The 22,148-nt window shown below is 42.2% G+C and overlaps 1 protein-coding gene across 3 annotated transcripts in view; it reads left to right on the forward strand.

The window, feature by feature from the left end:
* The window catches only part of LOC143926771 (SLAIN motif-containing protein-like), a 55,540-nt gene extending 37,127 nt beyond the window's left edge, over window positions 1-18,413 (forward strand). For 2 of the 3 annotated variants that reach the window (XM_077450971.1, XM_077450844.1), the window contains 5 exons: window positions 572-889; window positions 972-1,109; window positions 10,107-10,407; window positions 13,285-13,589; window positions 18,154-18,413. In XM_077450971.1, coding sequence (XP_077307097.1) covers window positions 572-889; window positions 972-1,109; window positions 10,107-10,407; window positions 13,285-13,345 — 818 coding nt within the window. In that variant the 3' untranslated portion in view covers window positions 13,346-13,589; window positions 18,154-18,413. The remainder of the gene's footprint in view (window positions 1-571; window positions 890-971; window positions 1,110-10,106; window positions 10,408-13,284; window positions 13,590-18,153) is intronic. The other variant, XM_077450908.1, reaches the window with a different exon arrangement.
* The last annotated feature ends 3,735 nt before the right edge of the window (window positions 18,414-22,148 follow it).

The raw sequence follows: 22,148 nt of genomic DNA on the forward strand, positions 1-22,148 counted from the left end.
ATAACATGTTTGTTGTTTTTATAGGAAAAAAAAGAGACTTTACAATCACTTTAAGGCTACATGGGGCTACGGAACTATAAACAATATTTGCTTATCTTGGCGTTCCCCCAATGGTAGCTGCACAGAAACAAATTTCTAGTGGAAAGGGTAAAATGACGGGTTAAAGTTTAGGATGGTGTTGGGCTTTACTGTTCTGTGTCATGACATTATGGTCTCTCTAGGTTTTGGATTGGAAGAGGATTAGCTGGGGCTTCATCAGATTTACTCTGCTTTGTGTAACCGCAGAACAGAGAACCAAACAATGAAGGAAAATCTCTTGTGGTGCCCAAGATAACAGTAAAAATCTAACAGGGCTTCTAACCCAATCCAAAACTAAGAAACCTGTTTTGGATGGGCGTACACTAGAATTCTTGTGCATCTACCAAATGTTAATAAATTTAATTTGTTACAGGAACACTTGCAATTTAGCAGGCTGCTGAAGATCTTAAAATTGTTCAGCCTCGCCATCATGTTTGTGGATTTATTAGTTTGTTGGACTATTTGGTGATACTTAAACTTCTACATTTTTCAGGTCTCCGGCAGGACTACGCCTCTAGCTCAGCGTCTGTTTCCAGGCGCAGTTCCAGCGCCTCCCTCCACTCTCTGAGAAGAGGAACATTTAGCGATCAGGAATTTGACACATACAGCCTGGAGGATGAGGATGACTACGACTGTTCTTTGTCTTACCGCAGTTCGCACCGCTATTCCCCATCACCTCTCAGTTCACCTCGATGCCAATCGCCCTCCACAGTCGGGGACAGCAGTCGAAGCAGCGCTACCCGCATTCGACCTCCCCGCAGATCTATGCAAAATCCCGGGCAGGATCGGATGAAATACCCAAGTTGTGAAGGTTTGTATTGTGGGTTTGTCGTGTATTGGGGTGTTTTCTTTACAACAAAAAAAAAAAAATGTTTTTTTAATTTTCATTATAGATGACTTGCGGCACAGTATGCCCAATCTTGCAAAAACAAGTTTACGTTCACTGGAGGCAGTGAGAAGCAGCCGGAGCTTGGAGTCTGATCTTCAGGGGCCCAGCAGCCGATTGAGCAGGATTCAGCAACCCTCAGCTAGTATGTCCATTCAAAGCTAAACTCTGCCTAATAATTAAATGTGTTTTTTATATAAAAAAAAAAAAAAAAAAAAAGTTAAACCGGGTATATGGGATGGTATGATATTGGGTTTTTTTCTGTATTTTTTTTTTTTTTTTTTCTGTATTAGTTATGATATGTGTGCATTTTATGTCATTGCATATCCTAGTCAGTGCGTAGATATCCATTGGGTGACTATAAAACAAACTGCTCCAGTCTTCTATCTATTATTCAGAATAAATATAATAAAAATAGTTTTATGCTCACAAGAGTACTTGGCTAACAAAACTTATAACCGCTCACATCTAAGTAGAGCATTCCTTAAAGCGGTTCTTCACCCTAAAGGGGAAGTTCCGCTAATCTGATCCCTCCCCCCCTCCGGTGCCACAATCGGCACCTTTCAGGGAGGAGGGGGGTGCAGTTACCTGGATAATCCAGGTATCTGCACCCACTTCCGGGCAGACCCCCCCCCCCCCCCCGTTGTGTTCTGGGAAACACACAGTTCCCAGGACACGGCGGGGGATCTGAAGAGACGCACAGCGCGACTCGCGCATGCGCAGTAGGGAACCAGGCAGTGAAGCCGTCATGCTTCACTTCCCGATTCCCTGACAGAGGATGGCGGTGGCAGCAGCGAGACGAGCGATCGCTCGTCATCTGCCGCTGACATCGCTGGACCCTGGGACAGGTAAGTGTGATTTTATTAAGTCAGCAGCTGCAATATTAGTAGCTGCTGGCTTTTAATATAATTTTTTTTTTTTTTTAGGTGCAGAACCACTTTAATAAACTGGATGCAGCTGACAACTGTCAAATCTGTCTAGTAACACTTTGATAGAACACATTAGTGCTATGCACCTGCGTGGTTTTAAGGGCAATCCCTTTTCCTCAGTTTGACCTTGAAATGCGACAGCCCTGTACTATTTCTTTGCTCAGCAATTGTGAGCATTTATTGTGCTTTCAGCTAAAACTGACTTTTTCTGGCACGTGAGAAATCTCGCGAGATTTCGGCTGTAATAGCCGAAATCACGCGAGATTTAGGGTGTATTAGCCGAAATCTCGCGAGATTCCGGGTGCATTAGCCGCAATGTCTCCTGGGATTACTTGGACGAGATCCCAGGAGACAGTGCGGGCTTCAGCAGGAAATGATGCTGATCCCCGCAAGAGACCGCCCATCGCCGCAGGGGAGGAAAATAAAAAAAACTACGAATTACAAAAGGTAGATTAATAAAAAAAAAAAACGTGGCATTATCAAATGTACGGTCTAGAGGCAACAGAATGGGCAAATGTATTATGAGTGCAGAACCGCTTTAAGCTTAAACTAACTTACCGTGAACATACTTTTTTTTTTTTTTTTTCTTTTCTTTGGCAGAGACCCTAGGGAATAAAATGACAATCGTTGCAATTATTATGTAACGCGGTATTAGCACGCCAAAATCTTTGCTGAACACAATCTGTGGAAAAGGAGTTAACTAAAGTCTGTTCCTTTAGTTTGTTGTTCGTTCTTAGTCTAAAGCCTCTCGCTGTAATAACTGAAGATATCACATCTAGACTAACTGAAGGTTGCGTCTCCTCCTTTCCAGATGTAAATGTCCAAAGGACAATTCAGATGTTCTAAGTTTTCACCTTCACCTTGAATACCTGGATCTGGTCTTGGACACATCCCTAAAAAAGGCCTCATGTAATCCTTTTTGAGGCTGTACCATTTGCCCCATTTTTCTTTTTTTTTATTAAATTTTTTTTTTGTGACCTCTTCAGGGCGGAATATTGTCAACCTTGAACAGGCATGCTTCTCTTTACCTACCCATGCTCCTATCGCGCCAAGCAAGAAATTCCCTAAATTGGTGGATCTCCAACCCAACCATAACCACTTCAATACAGGGCACTTTCGCCCCCTTCCTTCCCAGACCAATTTTCAGCTTTCATCGCTCTAGCGCTTTCAGTGACAATTGCGCGCTCATGCTACACTGTACCCAAATGAAATTTTTAGCATTTTGTTCTCACAAATAGAGCTTTATTTTGGTGTTATTTATTCACGACTCTGTTTTTTTTATTTTTTGCGATATAAGTGCAAAAAAAGCGGAAATTTGGAAAAACAATATTTTTCTTTTTTCTATTTTAAAAGAAATCCAATAAAATCAAATTTTGTCATAAATTTAAGCCAAAATTTATTCTGCTACATGTTTTTGGTAAAAAAAAATTCCGTTAAGTGTATAATAATTGGTTTGTGTGATCACGGACATATGTACGCAAATGATCATGTACATATGTGTGCAGATAATCATTGGGACATGTGATTTTAGTGGGACATATGTGAGGGACATGTGTGTTTTGGGGACATATGTGGGGACATTGTGTTTATACTGTGTGGTGTGTTGTGTGTTTACACTAGACTGATGATCAGTGAGTAAAAAGCTGTAAAAAACAGCTCATACTCACTGATCATCAGCCAGCTGCAACGATCTGCTCTGCTCACCTCTCCTCAGCGATGACTTCTGTGTGAGGAGGAGCCGATCGCCTAGCAACCGGCTGTTTACATCACATGACGGCCGTTATTGGACACAGCCGTCATGTGATCAGGAGGGCCAATCACAGAACCCCCCCCTGCCGATCTGAGATGCGCCGTGTCCGGGTGACACAAGCACATCGGGATCGCGCTGCTGCGCGGGCACGCATGATCCCGCTCCTTCTGAAGGATGTTCCTGAACATCCTATCAGAAGTAGACGGCTCCCACCTGGCCGTAATATGTGCATTGGCCAGGTGGGAAGTGGTTAATAGGTTATATAGGTTGAAGAAAAGACACAAGTCCATCCAGTTCAACCACAAAAAACCCAATATCCTACCATCCCATATACCCGGTTCTATACTCACAGTTGATCCAGAGGAAGGCGAAAAACCCCAGCAAAGCATGATCCAATTTGCTAAAGCAGGGGAAAAAAAAATCCTTCCTGATCCCCTGAGGCAATCGGATTTTCCCCGGATCAACTTTACCTATAAATGTTAGTACCCAGTTATATTATGTACATTTAGGAAATAATCCAGGCCTTTTTTTAAAGCAATCTACTGAGCTTGCCAGAACCACCTCGGCAGGGAGTCTATTCCACATTTTCACAGCTCTTACTGTGAAGAAACCTGTCCGTATTTGGAGATGAAATCTCTTTTTCCTCTAGACGTAAAGAGTGACCCCTTGTCCTTTGTTGACTGTAAAGTGAATAACTCAACACCAAGTTCACTATATGGACCCTTTATATATTTGTACATGTTGATCATATCCCCCCTTAATCTCCTCTTATCAAGAGTGAATAAATTCAGTTCCTCTAATCTTTCCTCATAGCTGAGCTCCTCCATGCCTCTTATCAGTTTGGTTGTCCTTTTTTTTGCACTTTATCCAGTTCCCCAATCACCTCTTTTGAGAACTGGTGCCCAAAACTGAACGGCATATTCCAGATGAGGTCTTACTAATGATTTGAACAGGGGCAAATGATCTCTCTCGCTCTTAATACAAGAAAGGACTTCACTCGTTTCGGAAACCGCAGCTTGGCATTACATGTTATTGTGCTTATGATCTCCCAAAACCCCCAGATCCTTCTCCACTATGGATTCCCCCAGTTGTACTCCCCCCTAGAATGTATGATGCATGCATATTCTTAGCCCCCAAGTGCATAACTTTACATTTCTCAACATTAAACCTCATCTGCCACATAGTCGCCCAATTAGACAGAGCATTGAGGTCGGCTTGTAAATTGTAGACATCCTGTGAGGACGTTATTCCACTGCATATCTTGGTGTCATCTGCAAAGACGGAAATGTTACTTTTGATCCCAGACCCAATATCATTTATAAAGATATTAAAAAGTAAGGGTCCCAGCACTGAACCTTGGGGTACACCACTGATAACCTTAGACCATTCAGAGTAAGAATCATTAACCACTACTCTCTGAATTCTGTCTTTTTGGCCAGTTTTCTATCCATTTACAAACTGATATTTCCAAACCTGTAGACTTTACCTTACACATGAGCCGTGTGTGCGGAACTATCGAGCGCTTTTGCAAAATCAAAGTATACCACATCCACCCCCTCCGTTCAAGGTTTTACTTACCTCCTCATAAAAAGAAATCGGGTTGTTCTGACAACTTCTGTCTTTCATGAATCCATGCTGCCTGCTGCTTAAAATATTTTTTTCCTGCAAGAACTTGTCGATGTGGTCTTTTATTAATCTCTCCAGTATCTTCCCAACTATAGAAGTTAAACTAACAGGTCTATAGTTACTTGGTAAAGACTTTGTTCCCTTTTTAAATATAGGCACCACATTGGCCCTGCGCCAAACCAGTGGTACTATTCCTGTCATTAATGAGTCCTTAAAAATTAGATACAATGGCTTTGAAATTACAGAGCTCAATTCTTTTAGGATTTGTGGGTGGATGCCATCAGGTCCAGGTGCTTTATCCACCTTTATTCTGTCTAAATATTTCTGGATCATATCACTTTTGAGCCATTGTGGATTTGGGGCTGTGTCACTACCACCCCCATTATGGACATGAGCACCCCGATGCTCCTTTGTATACAGAGCTGAAGAAAGTATTTAATAAATTACCCTTCTCTTTATCCCCAGTCACCCACTCTAGATTATTTTGTAAAGGGCCTACATGCTCAGACTTGACCTTTTTTACTATTATATTTGAAGAATTTTTGGGGGTTTGTCCTATCTTTTGCGATCTGTCTTTCGTTTTGAATTTTTGCATCCTTGATTTCCTTTTTACATATTCTATTATATGCTTTGTAACATTTTAAATGACACTAGTGTTCGTTCATTTTTATATTTTTTAAAAGCGCTTTTCTTAGTTTCTAGCTTTAAAAAAAAAAAAAAAAAAAAAACTTATTTTAAGCCTTTTGAAACTTATTGCCCATGGGAATATACTTTGCAGTGAGTTCACAAACAGTCTTTTTGAAGGTTTTTCCTTCCTTCTTACTGGAAAGTGATAATGGATACTAGTATTCCAGACTGAGGAGTGTTTCCAGTCCCTCGTGGTCCAGGCAACATGATGAAAATCAAAATCCCCCATAAATATTCTGTAGTTCAGAGCAATGGAGTGAGCAACTGGGAATGTACCCTTCACCTAGACATCCACTTAATATGCCAAATATTGGGGAAACCCAGATGTTGACTCTTGAGGCCAGAATACATGCTAATTTTGTGTGGCCAGGACCAAGAACCCTTTAGCTCTGGCATCTGATGCCTTAATAATCCTCTGATCATTTCAGGATAATCTATGCCTTTCTCCCCTCCCTCCCCCCCAGTGCGAATTCTACCTTGTGTGCTCAACAAGATCCACAAGCACCTCTTTACACCAAACTGGCCCAAATAAAGAAAAAATATAGCATATACAATTGTGACACAATTCATATTGTAATTGAATGTTATTAAGCATGACCCTTCCTTTTCAATCTGCAGCTCTGTAATTTTCTGAAACTGCAGTATGGCTACCTGGAGGTGTTCTGTAGACACAATGTGTGTATGTGATTGGCTCATCAATTTTCCCAGACGTCTGCACTAAGATACAAGTCGGATTTCAAGCATCCCCTGGAATAAAAATGTTACTTTTGGTGAGATACTTCCAATAGGAACAAGTCTAAAGGGATGCCGGCCCTGCAGATTTCTCATCATTGCTCTGCAGGTGCAGCAGCTGAGAATTATGAAACCACTGCCATAAAACTAATTTTCCCACATAAACACCAAGGGATTTCTTCAGAATAACAAAAAGGTAAGTTCCCCCTAAAAGGCATGAGTCACAAAAGAAGTATTTCTAAAATATAATTTTAATTGTATCAAAAATATAAAATACGTGTGTGTGTGTTTGTGTAGCCAATATAAAACAGTACTGGGTTTAACAGATACAGGTTATTAACCACATTAGGAGTGGCAAAAGGCATATAAAGATGTCGTATAGAAGATTGCTTAGACCATTCCAACATGTTTCAGAGTAATCTTTACTCCATTGGCAATAGTACCTTTCTTTTTGGATACGGGGGTGTACTTGTATTCTATAAAGTAGAAGATACATTTTACAGAGTGTTTACACAGAAAATAGTTAATTGTATAGCAAGGAATGATGCAATACTCACAATGCTGTGAACCCAAAGGTCAACATCCGTCGGTAATTAAAAACAAGAGATGCTAGGAAATGGCCATCATCATGGAGGAGACACACATGGGCGGCCAACCCATATAGATGTTGGATTGGAATCAAAGGATAGAGTAAAACATCTCTGAAGACCAGGTGGGGCGTCACTTACTTTGTCCACTCTCCAAGTGGCCATATAATTGCGGATGTGATGTTGTTCACATCAGCGGACATCGGCACCGATATATATTTGCAGGTGAATGTTGCAATAGACTAACTCGGGTAAGTTCTTGTGTTCTTGAGCTATGATTCTCAGTGTTATCAATGCTATATACATGTGGCAATGTTTGCAAACCTACAATTGATATTGAGACTTGGTATCCTGTAACTTTGTTTTTTAGACAGAGGCAGATTGCCTCTGTCTGATTGGGAATTCATCAGTCTTTGATACACCTTTTAAAATATCTGTTATTACATTGTGAATTGAGACTTCAGGTGGGCTGATGTATACACTATACAGTAGCATCCACCATTATTGCTATTTTGGAGATTTGAATCATTTACTTATACTAGACTCTTTATTCACTAGGGATCTGCTGTAGGCCCCAAAACCACTATTTAGAGGTCTATAAAAACACATAGCTGGGCACTGTATTGCAGCTACTTACTGCAACCCAGGTATGTATGCATATGGTGTGATGCACAATCGCACCATTTTTTTTTTTTTTGCTTTTTATTATATATATATATATATATATATATATATATATATATATATATATATATTATAAATTTTTTATTTTTTTACCTACTTCCTAGGGATGCCATTTGGTCTCGGTGTGCACAGCCCCACCTGGCCTTCAGAGATCTTTTACTCTATCCTTTGATTCCAGTCTAACATCCAATACTGGTTGGCTGCCCATATTGTGTCTCCTCCATCTTGATGGCCATTTTCTATCATCTTTTTGTTTTTAATTACCAACTGATGTTGAGCTTTGGGTTCACGGCATTGAGTATTGCATCACTCCTTGCCCTAGAAACGGCTATTTTCTGTAAAATCTATGTTATAGAATACAAGTACACTGATTGCAAAAAGAGAGGACTATCCCTGATGGGAGTCAAGATTACTCTGAAACATGATGGAACTGTCTATGCAATCTTCTATATGCCTTTTTGCCACTCCTAATGGGGTTATTAACCTGTATCTGTTAAACCTAGTACTGTTTTTTTATAATTTTTGATACAATTTTAAATGATATTTTAGAACTAATTTTCTGACACTTATGCCTTTAAAGTTCCACTTTTAGGGGGAAACTTTTGTTTTCACTTACCTTTAGGGATGTTGGCCTATACAGGCAGATAAACGCTACCTCCAGTCTCGCTGAATAACAAAAGGTAGGAGTCTGCAGCTAAGGTTGTTATACAGGTGATACTCGGGGAAAAATTTGAATATTGTGCAAAAGTTCATTTATTTCACTAATGCAACTTAAAAGGTGAAACTAATATATGAGATACTCATTATATGCAAAGCAAGATGGTTCAAGGTGTGATTTGTCATAATTGGTGATTATGGATTACAGCTCCTGAAAACCCCAAATCCACAATCTCAGAAAATTTTCATATTACTTGCAATCAATAAAAGGATTGTACATAGAAAGGTATCGGACCTCCTGAAAAGTATAAGCATGCATATGTACTTGGTTTGCAGCAATTACTGCCTCAATGCAGTGTGGCATGGAAGCTATCTGCCTGTAAGGTGCTTCTGACGTTGTTTATTATTCAGGTATGGCTTTACAAGAGGAATACAACATTTGAAGCCCATGTCCAGGATCCGTCTGTGTGTGGTGGCTCTTGATGCCCTGACTCCAGCCGCAGTCCACTCCTTGTGAAAGGCCTTTTCCTGACAATCCTCTCCAGGCTGTGGTCATCCCTGCTGCTTGTGCGCCTTTTTCTTACACACTTTCCCTTCCAATTGACTTCCTATTGATGTGCTTTCATACAGCACTTTGGGAACATCCAACTTATTTTGCAATTACCCTTTGAGGCTTTCCCTCCTTGTGTAGGGTGTCAATTATGGTTTTCTGCACAACTGTCAGGTCAGCAGTCTTTCCCATGATTGTGATTCCTACTGAACAACCATTTAAAGGCTCAGGAACCCTTTGCAGGTGGTATGGCTTAATTAGCTGATCAGAGTGGGACACTTTGAGCCTAGAATATTGCACCTTTTCACACTATTTTAATTTTCTGACATTGGGGTTTTCATGAGCTGTAAGCCATAATCCTCACGATTATGAAAAATCGTGTTTTAAACTATCTTGCTTTGCATGTAATTAGTCTATCTCGTATATTTCACCTTTTTTTTTTAAGTTGCATTAGTAAAATAAATTTAACTTTTGCACGATATTCAAATTTTTCGAGTCCCCTGTAATCCTTGCAATGTACATTGATCACCCAGATCCATCATGGCAGCGCTTGTTAGCTGGCATCCACTCACCTGCTGCCGCCACATCTCTCACCTTGTGTCACTGCCAAATCACCAGCCGTCCATTCCATTAAAGTGAATGGGACTGTCAGTGAGTCAACAGCGGGTCAGAGGAGGAGTCGCTGCGGGATAAAGATGACAGTTGCTCTTTTAAAAATGATGATTTAAATCAAGCCTTTTTACTAGTTAAAGTGACTTGATTTGAATCGCATCCACCCTGCCCCATATGAGTCTACGGAGATTGATGGTGCAGGCACTGCCAGTAGAAAGATTTTGTGTGGGATATTCCTATAAAAAAAAAAACTTTTTATTGAAAGAACAAAAATGCACTGTGGTCAGAAGCCTGCAATATGAATAACTATTTTGTTAATCCTTTTTAGGTAATCCACCAGGTAAAATGAGGTACAGCTCCGGCCAGCCAGCAGCTCTCCGTCAGCCAGTTAAAGCAGGTCTAAGCACAAGTTCACTCCTGAACTCAAAGCAGCCAATTAAATCCTCTGGTTACAATAGTACAAGCGGTCTTCGTAAAATGCAATCTTCGCCTGGCTTAATTCAAGCTGTACCTGGTGCTATTTCTAGATCGGGAAACTTTCCACCCACAATGAAGCACTCGGGTGGAAAAGCTCCGTCCTCTGCAGGGTGCGCAACTCCCAAAAGCAAGATGATGCAACCATCTAAAAGGCAAGTTTTTTTGTTTTTTTGTTCTTTATGCTCATGAAGGGTGATGAAACAAATTGGTTTTATAGCACTCATCTGCTGCTCTACTCATCCTCTAGGGGTCTAGAAAATACGTTTTTTGCTTCGAGCGCGGAGGATCATGTGACAAAGTTAGTGTTTGGTGATTTGCTGGTGCTGTCACTTAGGGGCAGGCAGACAAATGGCCCTGAGTAAGATCGGCTTGAGCTTATGAAGGGCCGTCATTTTCAGCACCCACAGATAAATGTAATGGTGGAGGAGCAAAAATGAGATTTGCAGATGTTGGGAAATTCCTTTTTATACCTAGTAATGGTCATCCTCTGATACTGGGCACCTGTAGACTCTAACCAATAACTCTGGATTTTCCCAGGATTTGGAATGAATGATAACCGGATAATGTTTGCATGTTTCACTAGCTAACCCCTGATTACCATTTCTGTTCTTTCCAATGAGTGTCTGATTGGCCTGTAATGCAGTGGTTATCAACCCTGTCCTCAGGGCCCACTTACAGGCCAGGTTTTATGTATTGTCTTAAGGACATGCAGACTAGAATGCTGCAATCACTGAGCAGCAAATGAGATCACCTGTGATGTATTTCAGTTATCTTGCAAACCTGGCCTGTTAGTGGGCCCTGAGGACAGGCTTGATGACCACTGCTGTAATGAACACCAATGTTTTAAGAGCCAGCCACAGCCTAAAATCTGGAGGGCAAGTAGAGAGCGGGGACTGTCACCAGCACTCTGCTCAGGGAGCTGTGAGAACCGAGGGATCGGCGGTATTTGCTTAGTTCTCAGTGTTGGATCTGACAGGGGACAGATGCAGCATTGAATTGATGCTGCATCCACCTAGGTAAGTATGATTCTGCGTTCATATATATGGAGCGCCACTTTCTGTGTTAAACCATATCAAATGTGACAATGTATTCTTTATAAAGTGATCGTTGTGCATAAGATAATACTTGATGCAAATGTGCTTCAGTATAATGAAAATTAATAAAGTGACCGATGCATAACCCACAATATAAAAACTGTGCTCAAAGTGCAAAATGAATGAACGTTCAGTAAACTTATGAATAATAAGTGCCCTTTGTGACTTATTTGTAACATACAAAGTTCATATAGTGAATAGATGCAGCGTATTTGGAATCTCATTCAGGCAATCTCCTGCATATGTCTCCTTTGCTCTCAATCACTGAGCATTGCATGATGTCTGTGTTCCGCTTCAAAACGATCACATATTTGAAGATGTGATGTTTCATAAGGTAAAAGTTGGCCTCTTACAAGATATGGTGGACCCCTATTACAGAGACACAAATCACTGTAGGAATATATCCACCTGTCTGAACATCACCCACTTGGTTGTCCTGCTTCCATGCAACTCACAAACTTAATGAAGGTGATTTAAAGGCCAAGGAATTGGATTGCTTTCATTGGCGTTCAGCTCATTACCTGGCTTGGAAATCTCAGGTGTATTTATGCCAGATCTTTGTCCATAACAATGTATTTTTATATATATATATATATATATATATATACACACACACACACACACACACACACACACACACACACACACACACACACACACTATAGTTTGTAGACTCTTAACTTTTACATAAACCTTACAGAAATCTGTGTGGTGTGTTTCTTATTTTTTTATTTTTCTTCACAGTTCTCAGTCTTTTTTTATAGTGTGTGTGTATATATATATATATATATATATATATATATATTCACCAAAAGAGCTCTTTGTGTGAAAAAAGGTATACATTTTCATGACTATGCGATTGCAAGCTAACCTTTTTGCGCTGGTGGCTCCCGGCCCTTAAAAGGATTTTAGACACACCCCCTGTGTTTATGATCATGTGACGTGATCACGGTCACATCAGAAATCTATTTGTGTGTGCAACGTGCTCTGAATGGATGGCATAATGAGTATGCCAAAGTCCTCTCTTACAGTAAAGTGTATATTTGCATATAACTTTGCTAAATAATCAGCTGATCAGACAAAGTCTGACTTGACTTTTGGTTATGGAGCAGGCTCAGGAACCTGTAGTTAGGTGTGTTGTGGGGTATGGAGCGGGCTCAGGAACCTGTAGTTGGGTGTGTGGTGGGGTATGGAGCGGGCTCAGGAACCTGTAGTTGGGTGTGTGGTGGGGTATGGAGCGGGCTCAGGAACCTGTAGTTGGGTGTGTTGTGGGGTATGGAGCGGGCTCAGGAACCTGTAGTTGGGTGTGTTGTGGGGTATGGAGCGGGCTCAGGAACCTATAGTTGGGTGTGTGGTGGGGTATGGAGCGGGCTCAGGAACCTGTAGTTGGGTGTGTGGTGGGGTATGGAGCGGGCTCAGGAACCTGTAGTTGGGTGTGTGGTGGGGTATGGAGCGGGCTCAGGAACCTGTAGTTGGGTGTGTGGGATGGCCCCAACAACTTTAGGGATCAAAGTCTGCATTTGCATATCAGTGTGTTCCATGTTTCAAGGGTTGTTTGGGCTTTCTGAGACATTGGCTGGGAAATGCAGAGCGCCTGCTTTATTCTGAAACTAGAGTAGATTACACCAGCCTGCTTCACAGCCTGAAAACAATGGGGGTGGATTTAGGGCAAAATAGACTGCACTTTGTAGGTACAGTTGCACTTATTTTTCTATCACCCAATGATATACATGTAAAATTGCTGTTTTTCTATTTTCCTTGCACCTGATTGGGTATTGTTTGCAAAGTGAAGCTTTACCACATTTACTAAGCTATGGAGAAAATGAATGCAACTGCACTCGCAAAGTCGATCTGCCTTTAGTAAATGCACCCCAAATTACTTAATGTATTGCTTCTATAATTAAACCTTTTTTTTTTTTTTTTTTCCCCTTCTAGATCTCTGTCCTCAAAGTCAAATACACTGGATGACGACTCCTGGAAAGAAGGATGCTATTAAATCGCCCCAAAGATGAGTTCCCCCCCCCCCCCCTTAATATGTCCAGCGGGCTGGACTTCGATGTTTCAGAGCAAAGCATAAAAAAATAAAATTTCACCTGCTTGCCATATTGGAAGAAGCACCCTGTGTCTTTGATCTAGTTTACCTTTTTCCATTTTTCAGAACTGAACTCCGAAATCGGAAATGTTTTGTGTTGTCGTAGCAAATATCTGTTTGCACTAGAACACCGAGCCGTCGGTTTTAGGTAAAAAAATGTAGATTTGTGTCTCCACTGACTTTTTATTTTTTGCACTGTTAGATTTAAAGTGTACCAGGTGGTGGTATCTGTTGCAGGCAGCCATTTTGTATGTAGAAACAATAGTTCTGAGCTCTGTTGAAACTTGTGCAGGAGAGGTAGGTGTAATCCTTCCCCCCCCTGGAGGCCGCAGGAGAGGTAGGTGTAATCTCTCCCCATGGAGGCATAGCCAAATCCAAGCTCTGAGCAAAGGGGTTCAGTGTGCCCTGTGCCTGCACTAGGAAGTTGGGGTGTTTGCGTGGTGTTACTCTAGGTATAGCAGCTTCTGGGAGGGTGGGCATCTGTCAGTGCTGCAGTCTTTAAAATCGATCCTATGGACCTCTCATTCTCTATTAAATCCTGGTGCCATGACTCATGATCCCACAATGGTGGGCTTGAAGCCTAAAAGTGACTAGTTAGATATAATGTGAATGATGCCAAAGGCTAGCTGTACAGGGAAGATTTTCCTCATTAAGCCCATCAGGTTGAGCAAGAGAATCTCTTGGTCCCCTCATCTATGCTAAACAGCATGGGTGGGGGAATCTCCACAGCTATTGCAGTCAGACAGCATCGGCAGCTGGCTGCATACCAGAACAGTGGCTGCATCTGAAGATTTGATGGCTGAACAGTGACTGCATCCCATCAGTCAGTTTATTGAGCCAGGTCGTGATTACAGGGACTCCCCCCAGCTCAAATTTTGAGTGGTGCATGGCCAGCTTAACCACTTAAGGACCAGGCCTCTTTTTCAGACTTGGTGTTTTCATGTTTAAAACTGTGTTTTTTGCTAGAAAATTACTTAGAACCCCCAAACATTTTATATATTTTTTTTCTAACACCCTAGAGAATAAAATGGCGGTCATTGAAATATTTTTTTTCACACCGTATTTGTGCAGCGGTCTTACAAGCTCACTTTTTTTGGAAAAAATTCACTTTTTTGAATAAAAAAATAAGACAACAGTAAAATTAGCCCAATTTTTTTTTTATATTGTGAAAGATAATGGTACGCCAAGTAAATTGATACCCAACATGTCACGCTTCAAAATTGCGCCTGCTCATGGAATGGCGTCAAACTTTTAGCCTCAAATCTCCATAAGCGACATTTAAAAAATTCTACAGGTTGCATTTTTTGCGTCAGAGGAGGTCTAGGGCTAGAATTATTGCACTCGCTCTACCGATCGCAGCAATACCTCACATGTGTGGTTTGACCACCGTTTTTCATATGCGCTCGCTTCTGTGCGCAAGATCGTCGTGACGGGGTGTTTTTTTAAAAAAAAAATGTTTTTCTTATTTATTTGATTTTATTTATTTTTACACTGTTTAAAAAAAAAAAAAAATCACTTTTATTCCTATTAGAAGGAATGTAAACATCCCTTGTAATAGAAAAAAGCATGACAGGTCCTCTTAAATATGAGATCTGGGGTCAAAAAGTCCTCAGATCTCATATTTGGGCTAAAATGCAAAAAAATAAAAAATAAAAATCTGATATTTAAAAAAATATATACCTTTAAGAGGTATGGGCGGAAGTGATGTTTTGACGTCACTTCCGCCCTCCTATGGTATAGAGACGAGTGGGGGCCATCTTAGCCTCACTTGTCTCTATGCCCAGCTAGGAAGAGGACCCGATCGCCTCCGCCACTACCGACGGCTCCGGTAAGCGGCAGGAGGGGGGGTGGCACCTCTCCCGCCGCCGATAGCGGTGATCTTGCGGCGAATCCGCCACGGAGACCGTTATCGTACAGCCAACCGCCGCCTGAAGAGATGGATATCGGTTGTGGCAGCAGCTGCTGCCATTACCGAGATATCCCTCTTCAAAAATAGGACGTACATCGTTGTGCGGCGGTCGGCAAGTGTTTAAGGAACCGCTGCCAGATTTTTTTGATTGTAAAAGTTACATGTTCCTTTGAAAGATCCCACTGCAGTAGCTGCATTCCTAGACCCCATTCTTCTATTTTTCATGGGTTAAAGTTGAATTTCAGCCTTGCACAATTGTACAGACTCCTCCCCCTCCTATATAAATGACTCTGCACTACACACCGTGAGCTTCTCGTTGTGTGCATTAGAAGCTGCAGCAAATTATATAGAGCTTGCCTCATTTCCTGGCTGGAGGAACTCTATTATCAAGCTCTATCATCCTTGGCTGTCCCCTATTTATTGAATTTCAGTTCTTTCAATCATGGAGGATTAGAATCACATGTGGATATTAGCACAGCTTCCTATTTTCAGGAGGCCATGTACAGCATCTTGCTATCTCCTCCCATCACCAATGACTTGTCTGCATTCCATAGAGAAGCAAAGAAACCCAGTAATGATTTCTAAAACCAGGTATACAATGAAAACCGTTTCATGTAATTGTAATACAATGTGACTATGGGGTGGGGGTGTGTACAAAAGGCAGATTATTAAGCACAAAGGCCTTCAAAGTAACGTGTTTTTTTTTTTTTTTTTTTTTTTTTTGGCATCACATTCAGAGCTCCTTGTATAAAATGAGTCATTGCATTCCATCCTGTTTCCTGTCGCATCATGGCAGCATACACTCTGGGTTGTGACGCTAACCTCCACCCCCTTACCACTTTGCCCCAGCCAGGTTCTAGCCTCTCCTGGTTGGAAGTCCTTACCGGTACAGCCTCTAAACGAAGCTAAATGGTAGGATCCCCACTCTGGTGATCTCAGGGATATTTTTCAAAACTCTGTGACCTTGGGAAAAGCCTTAAACAGGCTTAAAACTGCTTCAAGTTGTCCTCGGCTATCTTCAGTTGAGTCTTAAATAGACTCGGGTGTCGCCTCCTAGTCATCATAAGCCTTAAACAGGCTTTGCAACATGCTATTGAGCACTCTGACATATAAGCCTTAAACAGGCTTGGTCATAATGCAGTGGTCTCCATTCTATCTGTTCCTGTGTACCTGTCTGTTTCCTTCATTCCCCATCTGTGTTGGGCGTTCTGCTGGGTGCTGTAGTCCTCTCGGGGTCAGTAACCAAGCCATTCAGAAGATTGGAGAACCTCTTGATTCTTCCATATGGCCCTAAGAAAGGTCAAGCGGCATCAGCTCGTACCATCTCTTCATGGCTGGTTAAAGCAATCAAGAAGGCTTATTTACTGAGTAAATAACAGATTCCGGAGGGCTTAAAGGCACATTCCACCAGGGCAGTGGCAACTTCTTGGGCAGCGTATTGTAGGGTCTTGGCGGAGACTATCTGTAAAGCAGCCACCTGGTCTTCCAGAAACACTTTATCACATTATAAGGTGGATTCTGCATGGCTTTCAACAGTAGATTTTGGAAGGGCCGTTATTCAGGCCAACTCTTCTGTTCCTTGTTAATAAATTAATTTTTTTGCACTCCCACCCATTCTGCAAGTTATTCCCCAGAGTGTATGCTGCCATGATGTGACAGGAAACTGGAAAATTGTATACTTGCCTTTCTGTAATTTTCCTTTCCTGTCGCATCTTCATGGCAGCATACAATGTCCCACCCGTTTGAGGTGATTTATATATACGGAGAATGCTCGGGCGGGGGCCGTATCGTCATCTTGTAGTTATGTGGTCCTATCAGGTTGTGTCACAACCCAGAGTGTATGCTGCCATGAAGATGCGACAGGAAAGGAAAGTTACGGAAAGGTAAGTATACAATTTTCCACTTTCTTAGCCTATAGATCTGCTATACATTTTGCTCTTGCATTTCCCAGAACAAAGCATTGGAAGCCAATATCAGACAGCGGGGGAATTGCACTTACCTTCTGTTTTCATTTCTTAGTAGTGCTGGCTACAGACATACTGTATACACCGGAAGGGGGTGGGGGGGGAGAGAGAGAACACTGAAATACCAGGAATAGAGGATTAAATGAAGAGACACTATTGCAGAGTCCTTGTTTATGCAGTTTTTTTTTTTTAAAGGACGAGACAAGTACTGCATGTCATTGCTGACCTTATTCCACTAGATTCCTGGCTGTCTTCAGTAGTTTGAGTCAAAGGACCAGTACCTGCATGCAGATCAGGCACTTTTTTATCTACATTCTTGTACCTGGTCAGTGGCTTTGTACTTGAGGATCCTGATTCAGTGACAGCCAGAAAACTAGCATTTTTAAGAGGGCTACAATAGTCTCCTCCATTCATCCTTTACACAGGTATCTTTAAATGTATCCGCATAAATACATCCTTCTCATTCAATGAATTCTGCAAACGGGGCCAACCAAATTCTGTTCACCCTGCGGTATATAGAACACTGCACAAACCACTGCAGAGCAGAGGAACCCCAGGAAACCTTATGGCATTTCTTAATTGTTTGATTATTAGCTCAATGCACAAAATGGCTGCACTGTTACTTGCAAGCTGATACACTTTAAATCAGCTGATTATGTGAAATATGTTAGAAATGGATATATGTAATGTAGTTGGTCCTAAAGTTTTTAATATATATAAATGTAGGGTTTTTGGTTACTTGATCTACTGACCTTTTTTTTCCTTTTTTTTTTTTTTTTTTTTTTTTTTTTCCTTTTTATTTTTTTTTTATCTGCAAATTTTTAATGTCCTTGATGAAGTCCAAAAAAAGTAAATGTGTACATACATAAATCTATAATGTTCCATATTTAGAGAGCACTTCAAGGACTGCAAAAGAATTTTCTCCTACCGGTTGGATCGGTTTAGATGAAATCACAAATGACGATGGTGCACAATATTTGTGTGGTTATATGAAGTTGATTAGTTGCTATGTGTAGAAGAGACGATGTTTTTGTGGAGCGTCTCCTTTGATTATCCTGCTTGACCTCTTCTTAGTAAATAAAACAAAAACAAAAAAATCCTTTTGTCTGGTGATTGTATACTTTCTCCACTACCGTTTTTTAGTATTGCTAAAAACTTTTTCTAATGTCGTTTGCATCAAGAACGATTATAACTTAAAAGGAGCTCCAGGCTCATATGATGTAGCTGCTGCCCTTTAATATTAGAGCACTTAACTGTCCAGTGGTATCCTAGCCCGAGCTGATTCTTCAATCCGCTATTGGGTTTACTTCCACTTTAAGATGGCAGCACCAGCACCCATCGATTTAAACAGTTAAAAAGCATACCGGGAATGCTAACTGCACATTGGCTGTGCTCTCAGCCAAACTATCAAACCATCCAATGGCTGGTGTCATAACGAATTACATGTGCAGCACCATAGCAGTTGAAGATTAAACAGAGGCAAAGATGGCAGCTTCCTCGGCTGAAAACGATAGGGGAGTTTACTTCCACTTTAACCAAGGGAAATCGGCAAATGGGCTGTAGTTTTCCTCGGACCTGTGAAATGTCCCAAAAGGAGGAGCTGAACTTCTTGCTCAGTTTGCCACAGAGAACTGAGCTGAAAGTGTGAGTGTGTACCAGTCAAAACTAGGTACCCACTCTCCACAAGGTGCCAATTGTGGCAGCAGAGGGGGAGGAGGCAGACAAGCGGAGCTTCCCCTTTTAGGTGGAGCTCTGCTTTAAACCCTTCACACTACTCTTTTTTTTGTCCTGCAATAAAATGCACAAAATTTTCTAGGTATTGCATGCATTTAAGCTGCTTTCACACTGCAGTGCATAGTGTGTTAAATGCATTGTATTATGGTGCTTACTGATGACTAGCTGGTTAAGGATGCCATTGGGTGCAGGCTCCTCAACTGGCTATTCATTGGTTAAGGACATTAGTGGGTGGTTAAGGTGCTGGAACTCACCAGGGTCCTTAACATCCAGTGATAATGCACCCATGGTCAGCATGCTCCAGCTCCTCTTGTGCAGGAGTGATGCTACCACCAGAGGGGAAAAGAGGAGGCAGGGAGCCTCTGCTCCCAAAATCTGAGGAGAGGAGGCGAAGAAGGCTGAATTAGATCCACAGGAGCTGGAAGGTCTTGCCCTACTAGTGACTACCAAGGGTGCAGGGTTTACATCCCTGCTGATTTTTAAGGAATCCATGTACAACCTCTTTACCAATCTGCTATTCACTTGTTAAAGTGTTTGAATTTTTTCAGAGCCATAGTAATTACTATGTGGGTAATATCGGACTGACAGGTGCTGGACACTGGCACGCCCCTTAAAGTGTGTACTCCCCCCCCCCCCCCATTACTGGGAGGCCTCAGTTTTTTCGCCAGTGTCGAAGGTGTTGGTCACGAGTAAAGATGTGCTGAGCTCAACTGGTAGCAATCCTTGCTGGGGCTAGCTATGCTGACCTGATCCGTTGTGATGTCTTTTTCATGGGCTAAATGAATGATACCCAGGCCTCATGTCTGAAGAAACTAGGTTTTGCTTGCAAATGCTTCTCTTTAGAGAGCTGGGCCCTGGGATCTAGTACTTTTTGGTAGTGAGGCCATAAAGTTTTACTGACAGGGTGCCGTTGCAGGTCCAGGATTGTGGGATAACCTGAGTTTCCCGGTTGATGGTTTCCTAAAATGTCTCGGAGCCTACCGTGAAGGGTGAAGATTGGGTCTTTATCTCTGATAAAACCCTGCTGCGAGGATAAGGTAAGGGAGATTTTCTCAGGAATTTCTCCTATGTATAGTGGTGTCACCACTGGGGGCTGTATTGAGCACTCACCGTCATGACACTGGAAATAGCAGAAGCCTTCACTCTCTTCCAGCCGGAGCAGACCCTCTGGGAAGAAATGGGGGGGGGGGGGTCTGGTCTCTTCCTGTGCCCCCAGATTGGCTTTATTCCTCTTCAGGGGACATGTCAAAACATCGGCCTCCTTTTTTTGTGAAAAAATATATATTTTTTTAAAAGGCAGATCGTGGCCGCTCTGCGGAGGATACCATCTTGCCATGCTGCAGATGCTGCTCGAGCGGGAAAATGCTCTACTTTGACAAAGGGGGGGGGCTGTATTCTGTGTATGTGGGGGGCGCGTGCGGCGCATGGGTAACTGCGGCAGACACCGGCCACACGTCCAGGAAGTCTTTAAAGCACTGTGAGTGAAGCTGCTGCCTGGCGGTAGAGGGACAGCAGAGAGGTTGGCTGGATCAGGTTTGACAGATGCATTTCCCTTTGACACGTTGTACTATAAGAAGCTGGGATTAATAGCAGCTATTGTGCTGTATGATAGCCTAGCAAGTTTACATTCTTTTGCTGGTAGTGCCTCTGCTTTGTGCTTTAAGCTATGAGTGGCAAAGGGACCAGGAAACTCGTCTAAGGGGGCACAACAAACTAAAACCCTTTCCAAAAGAATGTCATCCTCTTAGAGTGTTGAGGCCAGTCAGATTGAGCCGTCAGGGGAAACTGCTTGCAGTCGCACAAGATGCTTCAGCCCCTGAGTATGTTACACAAGAGGTTTTGTCTTCTACCATTGCCAATTTGGAAAAGAAGATTGATGCTATTTTATCCCTCCATAGTGGGGTTAAAAGTAGCAGATCCCAATCTAGTGCTCAAGCCCCTCCTTTTGGAGGTTCAGGACACTGGGGATCAGGCAGATCTTCCAGAAGATTTGGAAGATACTGGTTTTATCCTCTTCTGAGGATCCTACTATAGAAGGAGTAACACCACAAGACGGCTTGCTTGTGCACTCTCTTACTAAAGTTTGTTTGTTCAACTCTAAGTTGGGATCATTAAAACCTCCTCCGACTGGGGATGCCATTGCAATTCATGCATGGCTAAGGAAGCTTATGTATGCTGAATGGGAACATCCGGATAAACAATATTATCCACCTAAGATTCTCCAAACTGTACTCTTTGGAAGAGTACTTCGATAAGAAATGGGGGGGGGGGGGGTGTGTTCCAACAGTTGATGCTGCGATTTACCTCGGTGAATAAGAACCTCACATGTCCGGTTGATAATGCGCTCATGATGTTAAAGGATCCAGCAAATAAAAAGTTGGAACTTTTCTAAAAACCATATAGCTTTAGTAAGTTCAGCAGGTTCTTGCCCCAATGGGTGTTTCCCAGTCCGTTAACCATTTGAGCCCTGGACCAATTTGCAGCCAAAGGACCAGGCCCTTTTTCGCGATTCAGCACTGCGTCGCTTTAACTGACAATTGCACGGTCATGTAACATGGCTCCCAAACAAAATTGGCATTGAGGCCTCAATGGCCTCAAGTTCAAGGGGAAAACCCCAAGGGCAGCACCAGGTTTAGAAGAGGTCTTGGGGCAAAAAGCTCACAAAACACAGTGCTAAAGCCTCCTTATGAAGGGGTGCCCCTGCCCACTCAGGTGGCGGGAGGGATATAGGGGGTGCGGGCCTCCTGCAATTCTCAAGGATCTGGCAGGAGCAATGTCAAGACAGATGGCTGGCTTCAGACGTTTCTCTAGGTTACAAACTAGATTTCCGAGTTTTTCCCATCTCCTCGGTTTCTAAGATCAAATGTTACCAAGGATCCAGAGAAGAAGGCTCTCCTTCTAGCAATGGATCATCTACTATCCAAATCAGTGCACTCAGAAGTTTCCTTAGAAGAACAAGGCACAGGTTTTTATTCAAACCTCTTTATGGTTCCAAAGCCAAATGGGGAAGTGAGACCTGTTCTAGATCTGAGATCTAAATCGGCACTTGAACATCCAATACTTTCGCAGGGAGTCAATCTGGTCGGTTGTAGCCATCCTC

The sequence above is a fragment of the Lithobates pipiens genome, unplaced genomic scaffold (genome assembly GCF_037356315.1).
Source record: "Lithobates pipiens isolate NorthernLeopardFrog02 unplaced genomic scaffold, aLitPip1_a1.2 Scaffold_1, whole genome shotgun sequence".
Lineage (NCBI taxonomy): Eukaryota > Metazoa > Chordata > Amphibia > Anura > Ranidae > Lithobates > Lithobates pipiens.